Source organism: Salvelinus fontinalis, unplaced genomic scaffold, assembly GCF_029448725.1.
Source record: "Salvelinus fontinalis isolate EN_2023a unplaced genomic scaffold, ASM2944872v1 scaffold_1068, whole genome shotgun sequence".
Classification (NCBI taxonomy): domain Eukaryota; kingdom Metazoa; phylum Chordata; class Actinopteri; order Salmoniformes; family Salmonidae; genus Salvelinus; species Salvelinus fontinalis.
Genome location: NW_026601277.1, coordinates 18,405 through 44,781, shown reverse-complemented (window position 1 = coordinate 44,781; position 26,377 = coordinate 18,405). Strand labels below are relative to the sequence as shown.

At 46.9% G+C, this 26,377-nt stretch overlaps 1 protein-coding gene across 1 annotated transcript in view; it reads left to right on the top strand.

Moving 5' to 3' along the window:
• Window positions 1-26,377, top strand: part of LOC129848558 (G patch domain-containing protein 1-like) — a gene marked incomplete at its 3' end in the record, with an annotated part of 60,486 nt that overhangs the window by 15,814 nt on the left and 18,295 nt on the right. Inside the window, exons 4-16 of the mRNA XM_055915723.1 lie at window positions 1,647-1,807; window positions 2,336-2,433; window positions 2,590-2,642; window positions 4,349-4,597; window positions 7,334-7,484; window positions 7,764-7,843; window positions 8,255-8,462; window positions 9,529-9,718; window positions 15,120-15,280; window positions 15,647-15,831; window positions 19,691-19,818; window positions 19,987-20,093; window positions 25,750-25,931. Of these exons, the coding sequence (XP_055771698.1) occupies window positions 1,647-1,807; window positions 2,336-2,433; window positions 2,590-2,642; window positions 4,349-4,597; window positions 7,334-7,484; window positions 7,764-7,843; window positions 8,255-8,462; window positions 9,529-9,718; window positions 15,120-15,280; window positions 15,647-15,831; window positions 19,691-19,818; window positions 19,987-20,093; window positions 25,750-25,931 (1,953 nt within the window). The remainder of the gene's footprint in view (window positions 1-1,646; window positions 1,808-2,335; window positions 2,434-2,589; window positions 2,643-4,348; window positions 4,598-7,333; window positions 7,485-7,763; window positions 7,844-8,254; window positions 8,463-9,528; window positions 9,719-15,119; window positions 15,281-15,646; window positions 15,832-19,690; window positions 19,819-19,986; window positions 20,094-25,749; window positions 25,932-26,377) is intronic.

The window sequence follows — 26,377 nt, the reverse complement described above, 5'->3', positions numbered from 1 at the left end:
TTATACATTCTAGAGGCCACATTATACATTCTAGAGGCCACATTATACATTCTAGAGGCCACATTATACATTCTAGAGGCCACATTATACATTCTAGAGGCCACATTATACATTCTAGAGGCCACATTATACATTCTAGAGGCCACATTATACATTCTAGAGGCCACATTATACATTCTAGAGAACACATTATACAGAGACCACATTATACATTCTAGAGACCACATTATACATTCTAGAGACCACATTATACATTCTAGAGACCACATTATACATTCTAGAGACCACATTATACATTCTAGAGACCACATTATACATTCTAGAGACCACATTATACATTCTAGAGACCACATTATACATTCTAGATGCCACATTATACATTCCAGATGCCACATTATACATTCTAGATGCCACATTATACATTCTAGATGCCACATTATACATTCTAGATGCCACATTATACATTCTAGATGCCACATTATACATTCTAGATGCCACATTATACATTCTAGAGAACACATTATACATTCTAGAGAACACATTATACATTCTAGATGCCACATTATACATTCTAGATGCCACATTATACATTCTAGATGCCACATTATACATTCTAGAGAAGACATTATACATTCTAGAGAAGACATTATACATTCTAGAGAAGACATTATACATTCTAGAGAAGACATTATACATTCTAGAGAAGACATTATACATTCTAGAGAAGACATTATACATTCTAGAGAAGACATTATACATTCTAGAGAAGACATTATACATTCTAGAGAAGACATTATACATTCTAGAGAAGACATTATACATTCTAGAGACCACATTATACATTCTAGATGCCACATTATACATTCTAGAGAACACATTATACATTCTAGAGACCACATTATACATTCTAAAGAACACATTATACATTCTAGAGATCACATTATACATTCTAGAGAACACATTATACATTCTAGAGACCACATTATACATTCTAGAGACCACATTATACATTCTAGAGACCACATTATACATTCTAGAGAACACATTATACATTCTAGAGGCCACATTATACATTCTAGAGGCCACATTATACATTCTAGAGGCCACATTATACATTCTAGAGGCCACATTATACATTCTAGAGGCCACATTATACATTCTAGAGGCCACATTATACATTCTAGAGCATACATTATACATTCTAGAGAACACATTATACATTCTAGATGCCACATTATACATTCTAGAGACCACATTATACATTCTAGAGAACACATTATACATTCTAGAGGCCACATTATACATTCTAGAGAACACATTATACATTCTAGAGCACACATTATACATTCTAGAGAACACATTATACATTCTAGAGAACACATTATACATTCTAGAGGCCACAGTATACATTCTAGAGAACACAGTATACATTCTAGAGAACACATTATGCATTCTAGAGGCCACATTATACATTCTAGAGACCACATTATACATTCTAGAGACCACATTATACATTCTAGAGGCCACAGTATACATTCTAGAGAACACAGTATACATTCTAGATAAGAACTTTGTCAGCACAACAACCATTTCCCTCGTGGACCAACATGACAACACGGGATGTAAAATGTATTCTGTCTCCTCAGGACCTGGGGGAGCACGGCATCGCCCCCAGACAAATCACCACTACAGCTGACTTTGCCTCAGGCAGGACGGATGTGATCAGGGACAAGGCCAGAGTCATCACCTCTCTATCAGCCCCTATCCCAGGGGACACTGTCCTGGAAGACTTGGTGGCTCCAGCTAGGTAACTAACCACCGGGCTGAACAGACTTGATGTGGTCACTCTGGGCCCGTATGTCTCAAGTGTCTAACAGTAGACAGTAAAGGGCTTTTCTACAACCAGGACCTCTCTGGCCATGTAATAATTAATTGTGAGCTAAATGGTAGAACTGATTCTAGGTCAGCAGAACTCCTCTTGACACAGCCCCTGGTATTCAATGGGCTAAATGGTAGAACTGATTCTAGGTCAGCAGAACTCCTCTTGACACAGACCCTGGTATTCAATGAGCTAAATGGTAGAACTGATCCTAGATCAGCAGAACTCTTGACACAGACCCTGGTATTCAATGAGCTAAATGGTATAACTGATCCTAGATCAGAACTCCTCCTCTTGACACAGCCCCTGGTATTCAATGAGCTAAATGGTAGAACTGATCCTAGATCAGCAGAACTCCTCCTCTTGACACAGCCCCTGGTATTCAGTGAGCTAAATGGTAGTTGCAGTCTGCCTCGTATTGCTCCTCAGTGGACTGTCCTTGTTGACTCCTGGCAGGTCCTCCATGGGGGTGGAGTTACTGAGGAAGATGGGCTGGAAGGACGGCCAGGGGGTTGGGCCCAGGGTGAAGAGGAGGCTGTGCAGGCAGAAAGCAGGTGGGTTAACACGTGCCTCTGACTGTGTCAAAGCAGCAGCGTTGTAGCCCAATACGTGGCATAGACTGTACAGATGGACTCTCATAAAGTAGTATTTTTACCCTTTTTAGCTTGTGAGTAAAATCTTTCTAAAAATGGTTCTTTGTCTTTTTCCAGATTCAAGGGTGTTCGGCTCGGCCTCGCCTCCCAACGGTTCGTCAGAATCACAGGTAACACGGTGGTTTTCTTTCAAATTGTGGTTCGTTTTTAAATTTCCTTTTGATATAAATCGATATGTAGTTTGTTGTAGAACAGTGGAACTACTTCCTGTCGCTGCAGTAGACTCTCAGCTTAGCAGCCATATGCAGCTTGTTGTGGAACTACTTCCTGTCGCTGCAGTAGACTCTCAGCTTAGCAGCGATATGCAGCTTGTTGTGGAACAGTGGAACTACTTCCTGTCGCTGCAGTAGACTCTCAGCTTAGCAGCGATATGTAGTTTGTTGTAGAACTACTTCCTGTCGCTGCAGTAGACTCTCAGCTTAGCAGCGATATGCAGCTTGTTGTGGAACTACTTCCTGTCGCTGCAGTAGACTCTCAGCTTAGCAGCGATATGCAGCTTGTTGTAGAACAGTGGAACTACTTCCTGTCGCTGCAGTAGACTCTCAGCTTAGCAGCGATATGCAGCTTGTTGTAGAACAGTGGAACTACTTCCTGTCGCTGCAGTAGACTCTCAGCTTAGCAGCGATATGCAGTTTGTTGTAGAACTACTTCCTGTCGCTGCAGTAGACTCTCAGCTTAGCAGCGATATGCAGCTTGTTGTGGAACTACTTCCTGTCGCTGCAGTAGACTCTCAGCTTAGCAGCGATATGCAGCTTGATGTGGAACTACTTCCTGTCGCTGCAGTAGACTCTCAGCTTAGCAGCGATATGCAGCTTGTTGTAGAACAGTGGAACTACTTCCTGTCGCTGCAGTAGACTCTCAGCTTAGCAGCGATATGCAGCTTGATGTGGAACTACTTCCTGTCGCTGCAGTAGACTCTCAGCTTAGCAGCGATATGCAGCTTGTTGTAGAACAGTGGAACTACTTCCTGTCGCTGCAGTAGACTCTCAGCTTAGCAGCGATATGCAGTTTGTTGTAGAACTACTTCCTGTCGCTGCAGTAGACTCTCAGCTTAGCAGCGATATGCAGCTTGTTGTGGAACTACTTCCTGTCGCTGCAGTAGACTCTCAGCTTAGCAGCGATATGCAGTTTGTTGTGGAACTACTTCCTGTCGCTGCAGTTGACTCTCAGCTTAGCAGCGATATGCAGCTTGTTGTAGAACTACTTCCTGTCGCTGCAGTAGACTCTCAGCTTAGCAGCGATATGCAGCTTGTTGTAGAACTACTTCCTGTCGCTGCAGTAGACTCTCAGCTTAGCAGCGATATGTAGTTTGTTGTGGAACTACTTCCTGTCGCTGCAGTAGACTCTCAGCTTAGCAGCGATATGCAGCTTGATGTGGAACTACTTCCTGTCGCTGCAGTAGACTCTCAGCTTAGCATCAACATGCAGATTGTTGTAGAACAGTGGAACTACTTCCTGTCGCTGCAGTAGACTCTCAGCTTAGCAGCGATATGCAGCTTGTGTACCTGAGACGTACCGTTCCGACACAAAATGACGGACAGTCGGATCAGCGAAGGAGCGTTAAGGCGGGACTCCCGAGCCTCCAATGGCTGTGGATATGTAACCCGATACCCCATAGTCATCCGAGGAAGGGAAGTGACGCTGTCAGACAGAACGATCACGAAACAAAGTTGATTTCTAAGCTAATTACCTTTTGATAAAACAATTAAATTATAACGAAAGTCCCCTAAAATAGGCGACTTAACGTTTACCCCTCCCGCCATGGCAAAGATAATGTGATCTGATTGATCCATAACCCCTACTGTTAAACCTCCAGGATGAGGAGGACGGAGAGTTCGTCCCTGACAACGTGACCTTCGCTCCTAAAGACGTGACTCCTATAGACTTCACCCCTAAAGTGGACCGTCACGGCCTGGGGTACCGGGGTCTGAACCCGCTGGCGGCCCTGAGGGGAGGTCCGGGCGCTGGACACATCAACCTGTTCACCATGGACTCAGACAGGACCAACAACCTGTTTGGAGAGGACAAGAAGGGACAGAAACGCAGAGGAGGAGTTGCAGGACAGGTACGTCATACCTGTGTGTGTCTCTCATTGTTTGTTTACTTGGTCAGACTTCTACCCTGTTTGTAATAGTAGGGGAAACACTGTCTGACTGTCTCTCTACTTCCTGTACACAGCTATGGTGATACAACCTCTCTACTACTTACTGTTGTCAGCTCTAATAGTAGGGGAAACACTGTCTGTCTGTTGTCAGCTCTAATAGTAGGGGAAACACTGTCTGACTGTTGTGTCAGCTCTAATAGTAGGGGAAACACTGTCTGACTGTTGTGTCAGCTCTAATAGTAGGGGAAACACTGTCTGACTGTTGTGTCAGCTCTAATAGTAGGGGAAACACTGTCTGACTGTTGTGTCAGCTCTAATAGTAGGGGAAACACTGTCTGACTGTTGTGTCAGCTCTAATAGTAGGGACAACACTGTCTGACTGTTGTGTCAGCTCTAATAGTAGGGGAAACACTGTCTGACTGTTGTGTCAGCTCTAATAGTAGGGGAAACACTGTCTGACTGTTGTGTCAGCTCTAATAGTAGGGGAAACACTGTCTGACTGTTGTGTCAGCTCTAATAGTAGGGGAAACACTGTCTGACTGTTATCAGCTCTAATAGTAGGGGAAACACTGTCTGACTGTCAGCTCTAATAGTAGGGGAAACACTGTCTGACTGTTGTGTCAGCTCTAATAGTAGGGGAAACACTGTCTGACTGTTGTGTCAGCTCTAATAGTAGAGAAAACACTGTCTGTCAGCTCTAATAGTAGGGGAAACACTGTCTGACTGTTGTGTCAGCTCTAATAGTAGGGAAACACTGTCTGACTGTTGTGTCAGCTCTAATAGTAGGGGAAACACTGTCTGACTGTTGTGTCAGCTCTAATAGTAGGGGAAACACTGTCTAACTGTTGTGTCAGCTCTAATAGTAGGGAAACACTGTCTGACTGTCAGCTCTAATAGTAGGGGAAACACTGTCTGACTGTTGTGTCAGCTCTAATAGTAGGGGAAACACTGTCTGACTGTTGTGTCAGCTCTAATAGTAGGGAAACACTGTCTGACTGTCAGCTCTAATAGTAGGGGAAACACTGTCTGACTGTTGTGTCAGCTCTAATAGTAGGGGAAACACTGTCTGACTGTTGTGTCAGCTCTAATAGTAGGGAAACACTGTCTGACTGTTGTGTCAGCTCTAATAGTAGGGGAAACACTGTCTAACTGTTGTGTCAGCTCTAATAGTAGGGGAAACACTGTCTGACTGTTGTGTCAGCTCTAATAGTAGGGGAAACACTGTCTGACTGTTGTGTCAGCTCTAATAGTAGGGGAAACACTGTCTGACTGTCAGCTCTGATAGTAGGGAAACACTGTCTGACTGTTGTCAGCACTAATAGTAGGGGAAACACTGTCTGACTGTCAGCTCTAATAGTAGGGGAAACACTGTCTGACTGTTGTGTCAGCTCTAATAGTAGGGGAAACACTGTCTGACTGTTGTGTCAGCTCTAATAGTAGGGGAAACACTGTCTGACTGTTGTGTCAGCTCTAATAGTAGGGGAAACACTGTCTGACTGTTGTGTCAGCTCTAATAGTAGGGGAAACACTGTCTGACTGTTGTGTCAGCTCTAATAGTAGGGGAAACACTGTCTGACTGTTGTGTCAGCTCTAATAGTAGGGGAAACACTGTCTGACTGTTGTGTCAGCTCTAATAGTAGGGGAAACACTGTCTGACTGTTGTGTCAGCTCTAATAGTAGGGAAAACACTGTCTGGCTGTTGTGTCAGCTCTAATAGTAGGGGAAACACTGTCTGGCTGTTGTGTCAGCTCTAATAGTAGGGAAACACTGTCTGACTGTCAGCTCTAATAGTAGGGGACAACACTGTCTGACTGTCAGCTCTAATAGTAGGGGAAACACTGTCTGACTGTTGTGTCAGCTCTAATAGTAGGGGAAACACTGTCTGACTGTTGTGTCAGCTCTAATAGTAGGGGAAACACTGTCTGACTGTTGTGTCAGCTCTAATAGTAGGGGAAACACTGTCTGGCTGTTGTGTCAGCTCTAATAGTAGGGGAAACACTGTCTGACTGTTGTGTCAGCTCTAATAGTAGGGGAAACACTGTCTGACTGTTGTGTCAGCTCTAATAGTAGGGGAAACACTGTCTGACTGTTGTGTCAGCTCTAATAGTAGGGAAACACTGTCTGACTGTTGTGTCAGCTCTAATAGTAGGGACAACACTGTCTGACTGTTGTGTCAGCTCTAATAGTAGGGGAAACACTGTCTGACTGTTGTGTCAGCTCTAATAGTAGGGGAAACACTGTCTGACTGTTGTGTCAGCTCTAATAGTAGGGAAACACTGTCTGACTGTTGTGTCAGCTCTAATAGTAGGGGAAACACTGTCTGTCTGTTGTGTCAGCTCTAATAGTAGGGGAAACACTGTCTGACTGTTGTGTCAGCTCTAATAGTAGGGGAAACACTGTCTGACTGTCAGCTCTATTAGTAGGGGACAACACTGTCTGTCTGTTGTGTCAGCTCTAATAGTAGGGGAAACACTGTCTGACTGTTGTGTCAGCTCTAATAGTAGGGGAAACACTGTCTGACTGTCAGCTCTATTAGTAGGGGACAACACTGTCTGTCTGTTGTGTCAGCTCTAATTGTAGGGAAACACTGTCTGACTGTTATCAGCTCTCTGTATTGTTTGGTTGTTACTAGTCAGGTGCTCTGGGATACTTGGCCTGTGCTTGACCCTTGACCCTTTGACCCCCCCCCCCCCCCAGGGGTTTGGTGTGGGTGCGATGGAGGACGACGACGACGACATCTACCACAGAGACATCATGTCTAACTACGACACGGTGCTGGGAGGGGAGGAGCCTGGGGACGGCCTGTACGGATGGACCGCCCCTCAGCAGTACAACAGGAAGAAGAAAGGTCAGGTCCACTGAGATGACAGGAAATAGAAGACTGGGACAGTTTTCTAGACACAGATTAATCCTAGACCTGGACTAAAAATATAGACTCTCTGGGGAACAGGCCAGTTGTGTTTGTCCTTCACTGTGGAAAGTTATGGTTCACACTCTTGTTTTAAGGGACTCTGACACTGAATAAAGAGACACAGAGAGACAAAGTCCTGCCCATGAACACAATGTAGATCACGTCCATGATGATCACTGAATATTGTTACCTGATGCTTTTCTTCTTCGTCTTCAGACCACAGTAAAGACGCTGCTTATCTGGGTAAAATCCTAGAAGGATTCACCTTGTCCTCCGATAAGATAGAGGCCAAAACAGTAGGTGCTCTCTTAACCTAGTTTCTAAAATCATCTCTCTTCAATTACCTCCGTAATATATCATCTCCATCCCCTGGCCTCTTTCTCTCTCTCTCTCCATCCCTCTCTCTCCATCCCTCTCTCTCCATCCCTTACCTCTCTCTCTCTCTCTGTCTCCCTCTGTCTCCCTCTCTCTCGCTCTCTCTCTCTGTCTCTCTCTCTCTCTCTCTCTCTCTCTCTCTCTCTCTCTCTCTCTCTCTCTCTCTCTCTCTCTCTCTCTCTCTCTCTCTCTCTCTCTCTCTCTCTCTGTCTCTCTCTCTCTCTCTCTATCTCTCTCTCTCTCTCTATCTCTCTCTCCACCTCTCTCTCCACCTCTCTTCTCTCTTCTCTCTCTCTTCTCTCTCTCTTCTCTCTCCACCTCTCTCTCCTCAGATCTTCCCTCCTCCCAACCTGCCCAGAGACTTCAGGCCGGTCCACTACTTCCGTCCCGTGGTGGACATGTCCAGCGTCAGCCCCATGGTAGCCCAGGCCCTGAAGACGTCTCGGGGACACATGACCCAGGAAGAGCCCTCTAAGGGGGGACGCCACCAGCTGGACTCTGCCCAGAGGCGAGAGCTGCTAGGGGAGGCTGCACTGCAAGGTACAGGCTGTCCTCTGTATTCTTCTTCAACCTCTTGACACAACACGAATGTTTTAATACTCGTGGGCATCTTCTCTTTATCAACCATGGTGCTATGTCTATCTCGACTCCGTTCTGCTTTTATTAATAATAGTCCTAACTACTCGCCTCCGGTCTTCTCCCCCCGTCCTCTTCCAGTATTCGAACATTAAAGACCTGCCTGGATTTGAAAGCTGGAGTCAAGGATATTTTGGATTATCAATGGTGATGTTTTTTTGTCTCCTCCCTGCCCCCTGTCCTCCTCTCTGCCCTGTCCTCCTCTCTGCCCTGTCCTCCTCTCTGCCCTGTCCTCCTCCCTGCCCTGTCCTCCTCCCTGCCCTGTCCTCCTCTCTGCCCTGTCCTCCTCCCTGCCCTGTCCTCCTTTCTGCCCTGTCCTCCTCCCTGCCCTGTCCTCCTCCCTGCCCTGTCCTCCTCTCTGCCCTGTCCTCCTCTCTGCCCTGTCCTCCTCTCTGCCCTGTCCTCCTCTCTGCCCTGTCCTCCACTCTGCCCTGTCCTCCTCCCTTCCCTGTCCTCCTCCCTGCCCTGTCCTCCTCCCTGCCCTGTCCTCCTTTCTGCCCTGTCCTCCTCCCTGCCCTGTCCTCCTCCCTGCCCTGTCCTCCTCTCTGCCCTGTCCTCCTCTCTGCCCTGTCCTCCTCTCTGCCCTGTCCTCCTCCCTGCCCTGTCCTCCTTTCTGCCCTGTCCTCCTCACTGCCCTGTCCTCCTCCCTGCCCTGTCCTCCTCTCTTCCCTGTCCTCCTCCCTGCCCTGTCCTCCTCCCTGCCCTGTCCTCCTCCCTGCCCTGTCCTCCTCTCTTCCCTGTCCTCCTCTCTGCCCTGTCCTCCTCTCTGCCCTGTCCTCCTCTCTGCCCTGTCTCCTCCTTGCCCTGTCCTCCTCCCTGCCCTGTCCTCCTCTCTGCCCTGTCCTCCTCTCTGCCCTGTCCTCCTCCCTGCCCTGTCCTCCTCCCTGTCCTGTCCTCCTCTCTGCCCTGTCCTCCTCCCTGCCCTGTCCTCCTCCCTGCCCTGTCCTCCTCCCTGTCCTCCCCCCTCCAGGCCCCAGCTCTGTGTTTGATCTGCTGAAGGCTGAGGACAGAGAGAGACTCTCCGGCCTCCGGAGGCCCTCCTCAGATACCAGCTCAGGCCCCAGACAGCCCACCCCTGGGGAGACCAGAGCAGCTGTGGTGGCTGCAGGGGTGGCGGCTGCAGCAGCCAGAGCCTCCGCCCAGAAGGCCCTGTCTAGCAGGTACACCTATATATGTCTGTCTGGCCATGTCTGAACTATCCTGTAATGTATTGTAGTCTGGTGTTCTATATCCTGTGATGTATTGTAGTCCGGTCTTCTATATCCTGTAATGTATTGTAGTCCGGTGTTCTATATCCTGTAATGTATTGTAGTCCGGTGTTCTATATCCTGTAATGTATTGTAGTCCGGTGTTCTATATCCTGTAATGTATTGTAGTCCGGTGTTCTATATCCTGTAATATGTTGTAGTCCGGTGTTCTATATCCTGTAATGTAGTCCGGTGTTCTATATCCTGTAATGTAGTCCGGTGTTCTATATCCTGTATTGTAGTCCGGTGTTCTATATCCTGTATTGTAGTCCGGTGTTCTATATCCTGGGATATGTGTTGTAGTCCGGTGTTCTATATCCTGTAATGTATTGTAGTCCGGTGTTCTATATCCTGTAATGTATTGTAGTCCGGTGTTCTATATCCTGTAATGTATTGTAGTCCGGTGTTCTATATCCTGTAATGTATTGTAGTCCGGTGTTCTATATCCTGTAATATGTTGTAGTCCGGTGTTCTATATCCTGTATTGTAGTCCGGTGTTCTATATCCTGTAATGTGTTGTAGTCCGGTGTTCTATATCCTGTAATGTAGTCCGGTGTTCTATATCCTGTATTGTAGTCCGGTGTTCTATATCCTGTATTGTAGTCCGGTGTTCTATATCCTGTAATGTATTGTAGTCCGGTGTTCTATATCCTGTAATGTATTGTAGTCCGGTGTTCTATATCCTGTAATGTATTGTAGTCCGGTGTTCTATATCCTGTAATGTGTTGTAGTCCGGTGTTCTATATCCTGTATTGTAGTCCGGTGTTCTATATCCTGTAATGTGTTGTAGTCCGGTGTTCTATATCCTGTAATATGTTGTAGTCCGGTGTTCTATATCCTGTAATGTATTGTAGTCCGGTGTTCTATATCCTGTAATGTATTGTAGTCCGGTGTTCTATATCCTTTAATGTATTGTAGTCCGGTGTTCTATATCCTGTAATGTGTTGTAGTCCGGTGTTCTATATCCTGTAATATGTTGTAGTCCGGTGTTCTATATCCTGTAATGTATTGTAGTCCGGTGTTCTATATCCTTTAATGTATTGTAGTCCGGTGTTCTATATCCTGTAATGTATTGTAGTCCGGTGTTCTATATCCTGTAATGTGTTGTAGTCCGGTGTTCTATATCCTGTAATGTGTTGTAGTCCGGTGTTCTATATCCTGTAATGTATTGTAGTCCGGTGTTCTATATCCTGTAATGTATTGTAGTCCGGTGTTCTATATCCTGTAATGTGTTGTAGTCCGGTGTTCTATATCCTGTAATGTATTGTAGTCCGGTGTTCTATATCCTGTAATGTATTGTAGTCCGGTGTTCTATATCCTGTATTGTAGTCCGGTGTTCTATATCCTGTAATGTATTGTAGTCCGGTGTTCTATATCCTGTAATGTATTGTAGTCCGGTGTTCTATATCCTGGGATATGTGTTGTAGTCCGGTGTTCTATATCCTGTAATGTATTGTAGTCCGGTGTTCTATATCCTGGGATATGTGTTGTAGTCCGGTGTTCTATATCCTGGGATATGTATTGTAGTCCGGTGTTCTATATCCTGGGATATGTGTTGTAGTCCGGTGTTCTATATCCTGGGATATGTGTTGTAGTCCGGTGTTCTATATCCTGGGATATGTGTTGTAGTCCGGTGTTCTATATCCTGGGATATGTGTTGTAGTCCGGTGTTCTATATCCTGTAATGTGTTGTAGTCCGGTGTTCTATATCCTGTAATGTATTGTAGTCCGGTGTTCTATATCCTGTAATGTATTGTAGTCCGGTGTTCTATATCCTGTAATGTATTGTAGTCCGGTGTTCTATATCCTGTAATGTATTGTAGTCCGGTGTTCTATATCCTGTATTGTAGTCCGGTGTTCTATATCCTGTAATGTATTGTAGTCCGGTGTTCTATATCCTGTAATGTGTTGTAGTCCGGTGTTCTATATCCTGTAATGTGTTGTAGTCCGGTGTTCGATATCCTGTAATGTATTGTAGTCCGGTGTTCTATATCCTGTAATGTGTTGTAGTCCGATGTTCTATATCCTGTAATGTGTTGTAGTCCGGTGTTCTATATCCTGTAATGTGTTGTAGTCCGGTGTTCTATATCCTGTAATGTATTGTAGTCCGGTGTTCTATATCCTGTATTGTAGTCCGGTGTTCTATATCCTGTAATGTATTGTAGTCCGGTGTTCTATATCCTGTAATGTGTTGTAGTCCGGTGTTCTATATCCTGTAATGTATTGTAGTCCGGTCTTCTATATCCTGTAATGTATTGTAGTCCGGTGTTCTATATCCTGTATTGTAGTCCGGTGTTCTATATCCTGTAATGTATTGTAGTCCGGTGTTCTATATCCTGTAATGTATTGTAGTCCGGTGTTCTATATCCTGTAATGTGTTGTAGTCCGGTGTTCTATATCCTGTAATGTGTTGTAGTCCGGTCTTTTATATCCTGTAATGTATTGTAGTCCGGTGTTCTATATCCTGTAATGTATTGTAGTCCGGTGTTCTATATCCTGTAATGTATTGTAGTCCGGTGTTCTATATCCTGTAATGTGTTGTAGTCCGGTGTTCTATATCCTGTAATGTATTGTAGTCCGATGTTCTATATCCTGTAATGTGTTGTAGTCCGGTGTTCTATATCCTGTAATGTGTTGTAGTCCGGTGTTCTATATCCTGTAATGTATTGTAGTCCGGTGTTCTATATCCTGTAATATGTTGTAGTCCGGTGTTCTATATCCTGTAATGTATTGTAGTCCGGTGTTCTATATCCTGTATTGTAGTCCGGTGTTCTATATCCTGTAATGTATTGTAGTCCGGTGTTCTATATCCTGTAATGTATTGTAGTCCGGTGTTCTATATCCTGTAATGTGTTGTAGTCCGGTGTTCTATATCCTGTAATGTATTGTAGTCCGGTGTTCTATATCCTGTAAGGTATTGTAGTCCGGTGTTCTATATCCTGTATTGTAGTCCGGTGTTCTATATCCTGTAATGTATTGTAGTCCGGTGTTCTATATCCTGTAATGTATTGTAGTCCGGTGTTCTATATCCTGGGATATGTGTTGTAGTCCGGTGTTCTATATCCTGGGATATGTGTTGTAGTCCGGTGTTCTATATCCTGGGATATGTGTTGTAGTCCGGTGTTCTATATCCTGTAATGTATTGTAGTCCGGTGTTCTATATCCTGTAATTTGTTGTAGTCCGGTGTTCTATATCCTTTAATGTATTGTAGTCCGGTGTTCTATATCCTGTAATGTATTGTAGTCCGGTGTTCTATATCCTGTAATGTATTGTAGTCCGGTGTTCTATATCCTGTAATGTATTGTAGTCCGGTGTTCTATATCCTGTAATGTATTGTAGTCCGGTGTTCTATATCCTGTATTGTAGTCCGGTGTTCTATATCCTGTAATGTATTGTAGTCCGGTGATCTATATCCTGTAATGTGTTGTAGTCCGGTGTTCTATATCCTGTAATGTGTTGTAGTCCGGTGTTCGATATCCTGTAATGTATTGTAGTCCGGTGTTCTATATCCTGTAATATGTTGTAGTCCGGTGTTCTATATCCTGTAATGTATTGTAGTCCGGTGTTCTATATCCTGTAATGTATTGTAGTCCGGTGTTCTAGATCATGTAATGTGTTGTAGTCCGGTGTTCTATATCCTGTAATGTATTGTAGTCCGGTGTTCTATATCCTGTAATGTATTGTAGTCCGGTGTTCTATATCCTGTAATGTATTGTAGTCCGGTGTTCTATATCCTGTATTGTAGTCCGGTGTTCTATATCCTGTATTGTAGTCCGGTGTTCTATATCCTGTAATGTGTTGTAGTCCGATGTTCTATATCCTGTAATGTATTGTAGTCCGGTGTTCTATATCCTGTATTGTAGTCCGGTGTTCTATAACCTGTATTGTAGTCCGGTGTTCTATATCCTGTATTGTAGTCCGGTGTTCTATATCCTGTATTGTAGTCCGGTGTTCTATATCCTGTATTGTAGTCCGGTGTTCTATATCCTGTATTGTAGTCCGGTGTTCTAGATCCTGTAATGTATTGTAGTCCGATGTTCTATATCCTGTATTGTAGTCCGGTGTTCTATATCCTGTATTGTAGTCCGGTGTTCTAGATCCTGTAATGTATTGTAGTCCGGTGTTCTATATCCTGTATTGTAGTCCGGTGTTCTAGATCCTGTAATGTATTGTAGTCCGATGTTCTATATCCTGTATTGTAGTCCGGTGTTCTATATCCTGTATTGAAGTCCGGTGTTCTATATCCTGTATTGTAGTCCGGTGTTCTAGATCCTGTAATGTATTGTAGTCCGATGTTCTATATCCTGTAATGTATTGTAGTCCGGTGTTCTATATCCTGTTCTCACCCCAAGCAGAGCAGCAGTCATGTCTAATGGGAACGTCAGGTCACTGAGTCTCTGTTGAATCCATCCAGGTTCTCACCCCAAGCAGAGCAGCAGTCATGTCTAATGGGAACGTCAGGTCACTGAGTCTCTGTTGAATCCATCCAGGTTCTCACCCCAAGCAGAGCAGCAGTCATGTCTAATGGGAACGTCAGGTCACTGAGTCTCTGTTGAATCCATCCAGGTTCTCACCCCAAGCAGAGCAGCAGTCATGTCTAATGGGAACGTCAGGTCACTGAGTCTCTGGTTAAGTCATGTCTAATGGGAACGTCAGGTCACTGAGTCTCTGTTGAATCCATCCAGGTTCTCACCCCAAGCAGAGCAGCAGTCATGTCTAATGGTAACGTCAGGTCACTAAGTCTCTGTTGAATCCATCCAGGTTCTCACCCCAAGCAGAGCAGCAGTCATGTCTAATGGTAACGTCAGGTCACTGAGTCTCTGTTTAAGTCATGTCTAATGGTAACGTCAGGTCACTGAGTCTCTGTTGAATCCATCCAGGTTCTCACCCCAAGCAGAGCAGCAGTCATGTCTAATGGGAACGTCAGGTCACTGAGTCTCTGGTTAAGTCATGTCTAATGGGAACGTCAGGTCACTGAGTCTCTGTTGAATCCATCCAGGTTCTCACCCCAAGCAGAGCAGCAGTCATGTCTAATGGGAACGTCAGGTCACTGAGTCTCTGTTGAATCCATCCAGGTTCTCACCCCAAGCAGAGCAGCAGTCATGTCTAATGGGAACGTCAGGTCACTGAGTCTCTGGTTAAGTCATGTCTAATGGGAACGTCAGGTCACTGAGTCTCTGTTGAATCCATCCAGGTTCTCACCCCAAGCAGAGCAGCAGTCATGTCTAATGGGAACGTCAGGTCACTGAGTCTCTGGTTAAGTCATGTCTAATGGGAACGTCAGGTCACTGAGTCTCTGTTGAATCCATCCAGGTTCTCACCCCAAGCAGAGCTGCAGCAGGAAGCTCTGAGTGTGTGGAGCGGTCCTACAGCCCAGGCCCAGACAGGACAGACCTTCAAACCCTTTGAGAGGACCCCTCATAAACAGGCCCGATACGACCTCTACATAGACCAGCTCAAACAGGGAGACAGAGGTACGGAGGCTGCATGGTGTCAAACCGATTTACTTTATTCTATGAAATGGGAGAGAGGCTCTTTTCAAAACAGACCGTCTCAAACAGGGAGACGGAGGTACGGAGGCTGGTTTGACTCCCATTTTAACAAAGGCAAAGTGCTTGACAATGACAATCTGGTTTTGTAATTTTATTATGGTCTTTTAAAGACAATAAAACCACTTTTCATGTGGAACACAGACACATTGAGAGCCCTTTTTTAAAACCGTTCTGAAGAATCAGCCCATGTTCTGCTTTCAGGGCTCTCCTCTCCGACGTGCATTATCCACTAAGATTACAATGATGGTTTCATCCTTACCTCTTAACCCTCTCCTCAACTGTGTCCAGATGCCCTGGAGTTGAGCTTGGACCCCACCATGACGGAGTGGGAGAGAGGGAGAGAGAGGGACGAGTTTGTCCGTGCTGCTCTCCTCTACAAGCCCAGCAACTCCTCTCTGTCCGGTCGCTTCACCAGAGCGAAACAGGATGACGGTGTGGAGGCAGACGCTGTGGAGGTGACACGAGATCAGGAGGTAGGCAGCTCTCCGCAGATTCACCATAATGTTGAAGGATTGTGGGTAATCAGTATTGAGGAGAGATCAGGAGGTAGGCAGCTCTCCACAGATTCAACATAATGTTGAAGGATTGTGGGTAATCAATACTGAGGAGAGATCAGGAGGTAGGCAGCTCTCCACAGATTCAACATAATGTTGAAGGATTGTGGGTAATCAATATTGAGGAGAGATCAGGAGGTAGGCAGCTCTCCACAGATTCAACATAATGTTGAAGGATTGTGGGTAATCAGTACTGAGAGATCAGGAGGTAGGCAGCTCTCCACAGATTCAACATAATGCTGAAGGATTGTGGGTAATCAGTACTGAGGGATCAGGAGGTAGGCAGCTCTCCACAGATTCACCATAATGTTGAAGGATTGTGGGTAATCAGTATTGAGGGGAGATCAGGAGGTAGGCAGCTTCCCACAGCTTCACCATAATGTTGAAGGATTGTGGGTAATCAATACTGAGGAGAGGAGAGATCAGGAGGTAGGCAGCTCTCCACAGCTTCACCATAATGTTGAAGGATTGTGGGTAATCAGTATTGAGGGATCAGGAGGTAGGCAGCTCTCCGCAGATTCAACATAATGTTGAAGGATTGTGGGTAATCAATACTGAGGGATCAGGAGGTAGGCAGCTCTCCACAGATTCACCATAATGTTGAAGGATTGTGGGTAATCAATACTGAGGAGAGATCAGGAGGTAGGCAGCTCTCCACAGCTTCACCATAATGTTGAAGGATTGTGGGTAATCAATACTGAGGAGAGATCAGGAGGTAGGCAGCTCTCCACAGCTTCACCATAATGTTGAAGGATTGTGGGTAATCAATACTGAGGAGAGATCAGGATGGCTTCCAGAGTATGAGGTGTTTTATTGACGAAGACGAGCAGAGACATGACGGTGGTGGAAGCAAGAAAACAGCGTGAAAACTCTAGTACACATCTCAAGCCTTACGTTCATCTTTGTTAATAACTGGCCTTACTTCCTTGTTCATCTCTGTTAATACCTGGCCTTACTTCCTTGTTCATCTCTGTTAATAGCTGGCCTTACTTCCTTGTTCATCTCTGTTAATAGCTGGCCTTACTTCCTTGTTCATCTCTGTTAATACCTGGCCTTACTTCCTTGTTCATCTCTGTTAATAGCTGGCCTTACTTCCTTATTCATCTCTGTTAATAGCTGGCCTTACTTCCTTGTTCATCTCTGTTAATACCTGGCCTTACTTCCTTGTTCATCTTTGTTAATAGCTGGCCTTACTTCCTTGTTCATCTCTGTTAATAGCTGGCCTTACTTCCTTGTTCATCTCTGTTAATAGCTGGCCTTACTTCCTTGTTCATCTCTGTTAATACCTGGCCTTACTTCCTTGTTCATCTCTGTTAATACCTGGCCTTACTTCCTTGTTCATCTCTGTTAATAGCTGGCCTTACTTCCTTGTTCATCTCTGTTAATAGCTGGCCTTACTTCCTTGTTCATCTCTGTTAATACCTGGCCTTACTTCCTTGTTCATCTCTGTTAATAGCTGGCCTTACTTCCTTGTTCATCTCTGTTAATAGCTGGCCTTACTTCCTTGTTCATCTCTGTTAATAGCTGGCCTTACTTCCTTGTTCATCTCTGTTAATGCCTGACCTTACTTCCTTGTTCATCTCTGTTAATACCTGGCCTTACTTCCTTGTTCATCTCTGTTAATAGCTGGCCTTACTTCCTTATTCATCTCTGTTAATACCTGGCCTTACTTCCTTGTTCATCTCTGTTAATAGCTGGCCTTACTTCCTTGTTCATCTCTGTTAATAGCTGGCCTTACTTCCTTGTTCATCTCTGTTAATAGCTGGCCTTACTTCCTTATTCATCTCTGTTAATACCTGGCCTTACTTCCTTGTTCATCTCTGTTAATGCCTGGCCTTACTTCCGCGTTCATCTCTGTTAATAGCTGGCCTTACTTCCTTGTTCATCTCTGTTAATACCTGGCCTTACTTCCTTGTTCATCTTTGTTAATGCCTGGCCTTACTTCCTTGTTCATCTCTGTTTAATACCTGGCCTTACTTCCTTGTTCATCTCTGTTAATAGCTGGCCTTACTTCCTTGTTCATCTCTGTTAATACCTGGCCTTACTTCCTTGTTCATCTCTGTTAATACCTGGCCTTACTTCCTTGTTCATCTCTGTTAATGCCTGGCCTTACTTCCTTGTTCATCTCTGTTAATACCTGGCCTTACTTCCTTGTTCATCTCTGTTAATACCTTGCCTTACTTCCTTGTTCATCTTTGTTAATGCCTGGCCTTACTTCCTTGTTCATATATGTTAATAGCTGGCCTTACTTCCTTGTTCATCTCTGTTAATAGCTGGCCTTACTTCCTTGTTCATCTCTGTTAATAGCTGGCCTTACTTCCTTGTTAATAGCTGGCCTTACTTCCTTGTTCATCTCTGTTAATACCTGGCCTTACTTCCTTGTTCATCTCTGTTAATACCTGGCCTTACTTCCTTGTTCATCTCTGTTAATAGCTGGCCTTACTTCCTTGTTCATCTCTGTTAATACCTGGCCTTACTTCCTTGTTCATCTCTGTTAATACCTGGCCTTACTTCCTTGTTCAACCCAGGATTGGGTTGCAGGCTGGGCGTCCAGGATTGGGTTGCAGGCTGGGCGTCCAGGATTGGGTTACAGGCTGTGCATCCAGGATTGGGTTACAGGCTGTGCGTCCAGGATTTGGTTGCAGGCTGTGCGTCCAGGATTGGGTTGCAGGCTGGGCGTCCAGGATTGGGTTACAGGCTGTACGTCCAGGATTGGGTTGCAGGCTGTGCGTCCAGGATTGGGTTACAGGCTGTGCGTCCAGGATTGGGTTGCAGGCTGGGCGTCCAGGATTGGGTTGCAGGCTGGGCGTCCAGGATTGGGTTGCAGGCTGGGCGTCCAGGATTGGGTTACAGGCTGGGCGTCCAGGATTGGGTTGCAGGCTGGGCATCCAGGATTGGGTTACAGGCTGTGCATCCAGGATTGGGTTACAGGCTGTTCATCCAGGATTGGTTTGCAGGCTGGGCGTCCAGGATTGGGTTGCAGGCTGGGCGTCCAGGATTGGGTTGCAGGCTGTACATCCAGGATTGGGTTGCAGGCTGTACATCCAGGATTGGGTTGCAGGCTGGGCGTCCAGGATTGGGTTGCAGGCTGGGCGTCCAGGATTGGGTTGCAGGCTGTACATCCAGGATTGGGTTGCAGGCTGTACATCCAGGATTGGGTTACAGGCTGTACATCCAGGATTGGGGTGCAGGCTGTACATCCAGGATTGGGTTGCAGGCTTGGCGTCCAGGATTGGGTTGCAGGCTGTACATCCAGGATTGGGTTGCAGGCTGGGCGTCCAGGATTGGGTTGCAGGCTGTACATCCAGGATTGGGTTGCAGGCTGGGCGCCCAGGATTGGGTTGCAGGCTGGGCGTCCAGGATTGGGTTACAGGCTGTTTGTCCAGGATTGGTTTACAGGCTGTGCGTCCAGGTTTGGGTTGCAGGCTGGGCGTCCAGGATTGGGTTGCAAGCTGTGCGTCCAGGATTGGGTTGCAGGCTGGGCGTCCAGGATTGGGTTACAGGCTGGGCATCCAGGATTGGGTTGCAGGCTGTTTGTCCAGGATTGGGTTACAGGCTGTACGTCCAGGATTAGGTTACAGGCTGGACGTCCAGGAATGGGTTACAGGCTGGGCGTCCAGGATTGGGTTGCAGGCTGTTTGTCCAGGATTTAGTTACAGGCTGTACATCCAAGATCTGGTTGCAGGCTGGGCGTCCAGGATTGGGTTGCAGGCTGGGCGTCCAGGATTGGACATGAGGCTCAGTGTGTTGATCCTCTGTTCTGCCTGTTTTTCTTCAGAATGATGTGGACGACAAGCAGGCAGCCGTGAAGATGAAGATGTTTGGAAAACTGACCAGAGACACGTTTGAATGGCACCCTGACAAACTGCTCTGCAAGAGATTCAATATACCTGACCCCTATCCTGGGTACGACACACACACATACACACACACACACACTTGACCACCACGGAATAAATGGTACTATGAATACTAATGCTCAATGGTTACTGCTTGTGTCATTGCATTGGCCTCTAACTGTAGTTGTCTATCCAGGTCAGGATTTGTCACCTCTAATTGTGGTTTTCTTTCCAGGTCAGGGTTTGTGGGAATGCCCAAAGTGAAGAGAGACAAGTTCTCTGTGTTTAACTTCCTGACTGTATCAGAGAGTCCAACAGCTAGTGCTTCCCCCGCTCCACAAGGTAACAAACAATCAGTTCCACTTTATCCAGACACGTCCCATTTTATCTCAAGTGTTACGGGGAGAATATCAGTGTCGTGTCGTTGACTATCATTAAATGTTAAGACTGTATTTTATCAAATCAATTCTCTGTGTAATTTAATTACGTGATTAAACTAATCATGTAACTTTAAATAACTAGGAAGTCGGCACCACGGGAAGATGTTTTAGAGTATTTATTTCCTGAATTAGCTCTTCCGATATTTTCATATCTTAGCGATTATTCACTTATTAATGTGTTATTACCTCATCAGTCTCATTACTGAACGTCTCAAACCCCTTGGATATCTGCATGAAACCTGAATCAGCGATATACAAATCAACTTAATTACATAAACACACACACACACACAATAGGTCATATATGGGTTACTAAATGATACAAAGGAAAAAGTCCCTAGCGGACCAAACCGATATGACGGCTTGGTAGACAAAGGAACGGGGGTGGGGACCACTCAAGAGCGGGAAAACTCCTAGTGGATTCAAGTACATACAGTTGACTAAACTACACTATACTACACCTCACTAAACTAAACTACACTCATAGAAATGCCTTTACTTTGAACATGAACAACCACTCATTCGAAAATAAATGACAATTTACATATTTACGAGTGTATGCCTTTGTTGTCCCTCTCTGTGGTCGCCGGTCCGTCTGCTGGATAGTCAGTCGACAGAAAGCCTCTGGTTTGTCCACCAGAGATCAAAGTCAGTCTGAGGTGTAGGTTGTTATAATGGATACTTCAGAGTACCATTCGGGAAATGTTCTTAGATTGGATGTGTTTACCAGACTAAAGTATTTAAACAGCTGCAGCCTGAATAATTGTTCTTTTAGTTTGTAGATTTCTCAGCCGTTTCAACGTGGGAATGATCTCCACGTTCTCTGGTCAAAGTCCTTAGAGTTGCCAACCATTTCAACATGTAGCAACAGCTCCATGTCTTCTGGTCTAATGTCCATTTTGTCACGGGCGGTTTTATACTCTGTGGAAGATAGGGAGCGGTTTCCATGACGCAGATGTAAATGTCTGTACTCACGTGGGGGGCGTGGCCACTGACTAGTTAACTTTATATGAAAATCCATACTCTCATTTAGAAGGCTAACATCACATTACATCTTTTCACAAATAGTTTCATATTAAATCGTATATGTTTCACAGCATTTAGATGTGAACTCCATCATTGAGAAGTGGACACAACCAGAGACACAGTAATGTGTGTTTCCTGTCCTTCATTTCCTGTCCTTCATTTCCTGTCCTTCATTTCCTGTCCTTCCTTCCTGTCCTTCATGAGATCACCAAATGAAACACACTCGACTGTCCCTTAAGTGTCCACGGACCACTCCCACATTCTCCAAAATAGAAATATTGTTTAATTATTCAAACGTTTAAAGTCCAAGGAGTCTCTCTGTGTAACACAGTTTACATTCCAATCTCCAACACTACAGAGCATAAAGGCGGCGTATTTTACGGCCTCCATTAAACAGCCGACTCCCCCCCCCCCCCCCCCCCACCCCCCCCCCCCCCCCCGAGAGAGAGAGCACGCTGTAGAGCGGACCCGCTGTAACCTGATCCTTCAGATCATCACAGGAGCGTCATGACGAGTCTGTACCAACCAAGTTCATTTAATCTACAGTTTTATGAGGAGAATATATGGCCTCCCGGGTGGCGCAGTGGTCTAGGGCACTGCATCGCAGTGCTAGCTGCGCCACCAGAGTCTCTGGGTTCGCGCCCAGGCTCTGTCGCAGCCGGCCGCAACCGGGAGGTTCGTGGGGCGACGCACAATTGGCATAGCGTCGTCCGGGTTAGGGAGGGTTTGGCCGGTAGGGATGTCCTTGTCTCAGTATGTAAAATGTAATGAAATGTAAAAAAAATAAAAATTAATAAATAAATAATAATAATAATAAAATGTATGCACTCTACTGTAAGTCGCTCTGGATAAGAGCGTCTGCTAAATGACGTAAATGTAAATGTAATTTCAGAGTCTCTACCAACCCGGTTCATTTAATCTACAGTGTTATGAGGAGAATATCAGAGTCCCCCTACGTATCTCTGTGTAAACCTGGCCAATACGTCTCTCTGTCCCTCTCTGTGTAAACCTGGCCCCTACGTCTCTCTGTGTAAACCTGGCCCCTACGTCTCTCTGTCCCTCTCTGTGTGAACCTGGCCCCTGCGTCTCTCTGTGTAAACCTGGCCCCTACGTCTCTCTCTGTCCCTCTCTGTGTAAACCTAGCCCCTACGTCTCTCTCTGTCCCTCTCTGTGTAAACCTGGCCCCTGCGTCTCTCTGTGTAAACCTGGCCCCTACGTCTCTCTGTCCCTCTGTGTGAACCTGGCCCCTGCGTCTCTCTGTGTAAACCTGGCCCCTACGTCTCTCTCTGTCCCTCTCTGTGTAAACCTGGCCCCTGCGTCTCTCTGTGTAAACCTGGCCCCTACGTCTCTCTGTGTAAACCTGGCACCTACGTCTCTCTGTGTAAACCTGGCCCCTGCGTCTCTCTGTGTAAACCTGGCCCCTACGTCTCTCTCTGTCCCTCTCTGTGTAAACCTGGCCCCTACGTCTCTCTCTGTCCCTCTCTGTGTAAACCTGTCCCCTACGTCTCTCTGTGTAAACCTGGCCCCTACGTCTCTCTGTGTAAACCTGGCCCCTACGTCTCTCTCTGTCCCTCTCTGTGTAAACCTGTCCCCTACGTCTCTCTGTGTAAACCTGGCCCCTACGTCTCTCTGTGTAAACCTGGCCCCTGCGTCTCTCTGTGTAAACCTGGCCCCTACGTCTCTCTCTGTCCCTCTCTGTGTAAACCTGGCCCCTACGTCTCTCTCTGTCCCTCTCTGTGTAAACCTGTCCCCTACGTCTCTCTGTGTAAACCTGGCCCCTACGTCTCTCTGTGTAAACCTGGCCCCTACGTCTCTCTCTGTCCCTCTCTGTGTAAACCTGGCCCCTACGTCTCTCTCTGTCCCTCTCTGTGTAAACCTGTCCCCTACGTCTCTCTGTGTAAACCTGGCCCCTGCGTCTCTCTGTGTAAACCTGGCCCCTACGTCTCTCTGTGTAAACCTGGCCCCTACGTCTCTCTGTGTAAACCTGGCCCCTACGTCTCTCTCTGTCCCTCTCTGTGTAAACCTGGCCCCTACGTCTCTCTCTGTCCCTCTCTGTGTAAACCTGGCCCCTACGTCTCTCTCTGTCCCTCTCTGTGTAAACCTGGCTCCTACGTCTCTCTGTGTAAACCTGGCCCCTACGTCTCTCTCTGTCCCTCTCTGTGTAAACCTGGCCCCTACGTCTCTCTCTGTCCCTCTCTGTGTAAACCTGGCCCCTACGTCTCTCTGTGTAAACCTGGCTCCTACGTCTCTCTGTGTAAACCTGGCCCCTGCGTCTCTCTGTCCCTCTCTGTGTAAACCTGGCCCCTACGTCTCTCTGTCCCTCTCTGTGTAAACCTGGCCCCTACGTCTCTCTGTCCCTCTCTGTGTAAACCTGGCCCCTACGTCTCTCTGTCCCTCTCTGTGTAAACCTGGCCCCTACGTCTCTCTGTCCCTCTCTGTGTAAACCTGGCTCCTACGTCTCTCTGTGTAAACCTGGCTCCTACGTCTCTCTGTGTAAACCTGGCCCCTGCGTCTCTCTGTGTAAACCTGCCCCTCTCTGTGTAAACCTGGCCCCTATGTCTCTCTGTCCCGCTCTGTGTAAACCTGGCCCCTATGTCTCTCTGTCCCTCTCTGTGTAAACCTGGCCCCTACGTCTCTCTGTGTAAACCTGGCTCCTACGTCTCTCTGTGTAAACCTGGCCCCTGCGTCTCTCTGTGTAAACCTGCCCCTCTCTGTGTAAACCTGGCCCCTATGTCTCTCTGTCCCGCTCTGTGTAAACCTGGCCCCTATGTCTCTCTGTCCCGCTCTGTGTAAACCTGGCCCCTGCGTCTCTCTGTGTAAACCTGCCCCTCTCTGTGTAAACCTGGCCCCTATGTCTCTCTGTCCCGCTCTGTGTAAACCTGGCCCCTACGTCTCTCTGTAAACCTGCCCCTCTCTGTGTAAACCTGGCCCCTATGTCTCTCTGTCCCGCTCTGTGTAAACCTGGCCCCTACGTCTCTCTGTAAACCTGTCCCGCTCTGTGTAAACCTGGCCCCTATGTCTCTCTGTCCCTCTCTGTGTAAACCTGGCCCCTATGTCTCTCTGTCCCGCTCTGTGTAAACCTGGCCCCTGCGTCTCTCTGTGTAAACCTGCCCCTCTCTGTGTAAACCTGGCCCCTATGTCTCTCTGTCCCGCTCTGTGTAAACCTGGCCCCTATGTCTCTCTGTGTAAACCTGGCCCCTACGTCTCTCTGTGTAAACCTGGCCCCTACGTCTCTCTCTGTCCCTCTCTGTGTAAACCTGGCCCCTACGTCTCTCTCTGTCCCTCTCTGTGTAAACCTGGCCCCTACGTCTCTCTGTGTAAACCTGGCCCCTACGTCTCTCTCTGTCCCTCTCTGTGTAAACCTGGCTCCTACGTCTCTCTGTGTAAACCTGGCCCCTACGTCTCTCTCTGTCCCTCTCTGTGTAAACCTGGCCCCTACGTCTCTCTCTGTCCCTCTCTGTGTAAACCTGGCCCCTACGTCTCTCTGTGTAAACCTGGCTCCTACGTCTCTCTGTGTAAACCTGGCCCCTGCGTCTCTCTGTGTAAACCTGCCCCTCTCTGTGTAAACCTGGCCCCTACGTCTCTCTGTCCCTCTCTGTGTAAACCTGGCCCCTACGTCTCTCTGTCCCTCTCTGTGTAAACCTGGCCCCTACGTCTCTCTGTCCCTCTCTGTGTAAACCTGGCCCCTACGTCTCTCTGTCCCTCTCTGTGTAAACCTGGCTCCTACGTCTCTCTGTGTAAACCTGGCCCCTGCGTCTCTCTGTGTAAACCTGCCCCTCTCTGTGTAAACCTGGCCCCTATGTCTCTCTGTCCCGCTCTGTGTAAACCTGGCCCCTATGTCTCTCTGTCCCGCTCTGTGTAAACCTGGTCCCTGCGTCTCTCTGTGTAAACCTGCCCCTCTCTGTGTAAACCTGGCCCCTATGTCTCTCTGTCCCGCTCTGTGTAAACCTGGCCCCTACGTCTCTCTGTAAACCTGTCCCGCTCTGTGTAAACCTGGCCCCTATGTCTCTCTGTCCCGCTCTGTGTAAACCTGGCCCCTGCGTCTCTCTGTGTAAACCTGCCCCTCTCTGTGTAAACCTGGCCCCTATGTCTCTCTGTCCCGCTCTGTGTAAACCTGGCCCCTACGTCTCTCTGTAAACCTGCCCCTCTCTGTGTAAACCTGGCCCCTATGTCTCTCTGTCCCGCTCTGTGTAAACCTGGCCCCTACGTCTCTCTGTAAACCTGTCCCGCTCTGTGTAAACCTGGCCCCTATGTCTCTCTGTCCCTCTCTGTGTAAACCTGGCCCCTATGTCTCTCTGTCCCGCTCTGTGTAAACCTGGCCCCTGCGTCTCTCTGTGTAAACCTGCCCCTCTCTGTGTAAACCTGGCCCCTATGTCTCTCTGTCCCGCTCTGTGTAAACCTGGCCCCTATGTCTCTCTGTGTAAACCTGGCCCCTACGTCTCTCTGTGTAAACCTGGCCCCTACGTCTCTCTGTAAACCTGTCCCTCTCTGTGTAAACCTGTCCCTACGTCTCTCTGTCCCTCTCTGTGTAGCTGTGAAGCCCTCTGAGCCAGGGAAGAGGTCCAGGTGGGATGTGTCTGGCCAGGCTGGGGACAAGGAGAGGAAGGAGAAGGATCCGGTCAGTGAGTTCCTCAGTGTGGCTCGTATTGAAGCCTCTGGGTCAGGACCAGACACCTCTACTACTGATGACCCTACAACGGATCCTACTGGAGAGGTACTGGTACCATACATCACTGATCCTACTGTAGGGGTACTGGTACCATACATCACTGATCCTACTGTAGGGGTACTGGTACCATCCTACTACATCACTGATCCTACTGTAGGGGTACTGGTACCATACATCACTGATCCTACTGTAGAGGTACTGGTACCATCCTACTACATCACTGATCCTACTGTAGAGGTACTGGTACCATCCTACTACACTACATCACTGATCCTACTGTAGAGGTACTGGTACCATCCTACTACACTACATCACTGATCCTACTGTAGAGGTACTGGTACCATCCTACTACATCACTGATCCTACTGTAGGGGTACTGGTACCATACATCACTGATCCTACTGTAGAGGTACTGGTACCATCCTACTACATCACTGATCCTACTGTAGGGGTACTGGTACCATCCCACTACATCACTGATCCTACTGTAG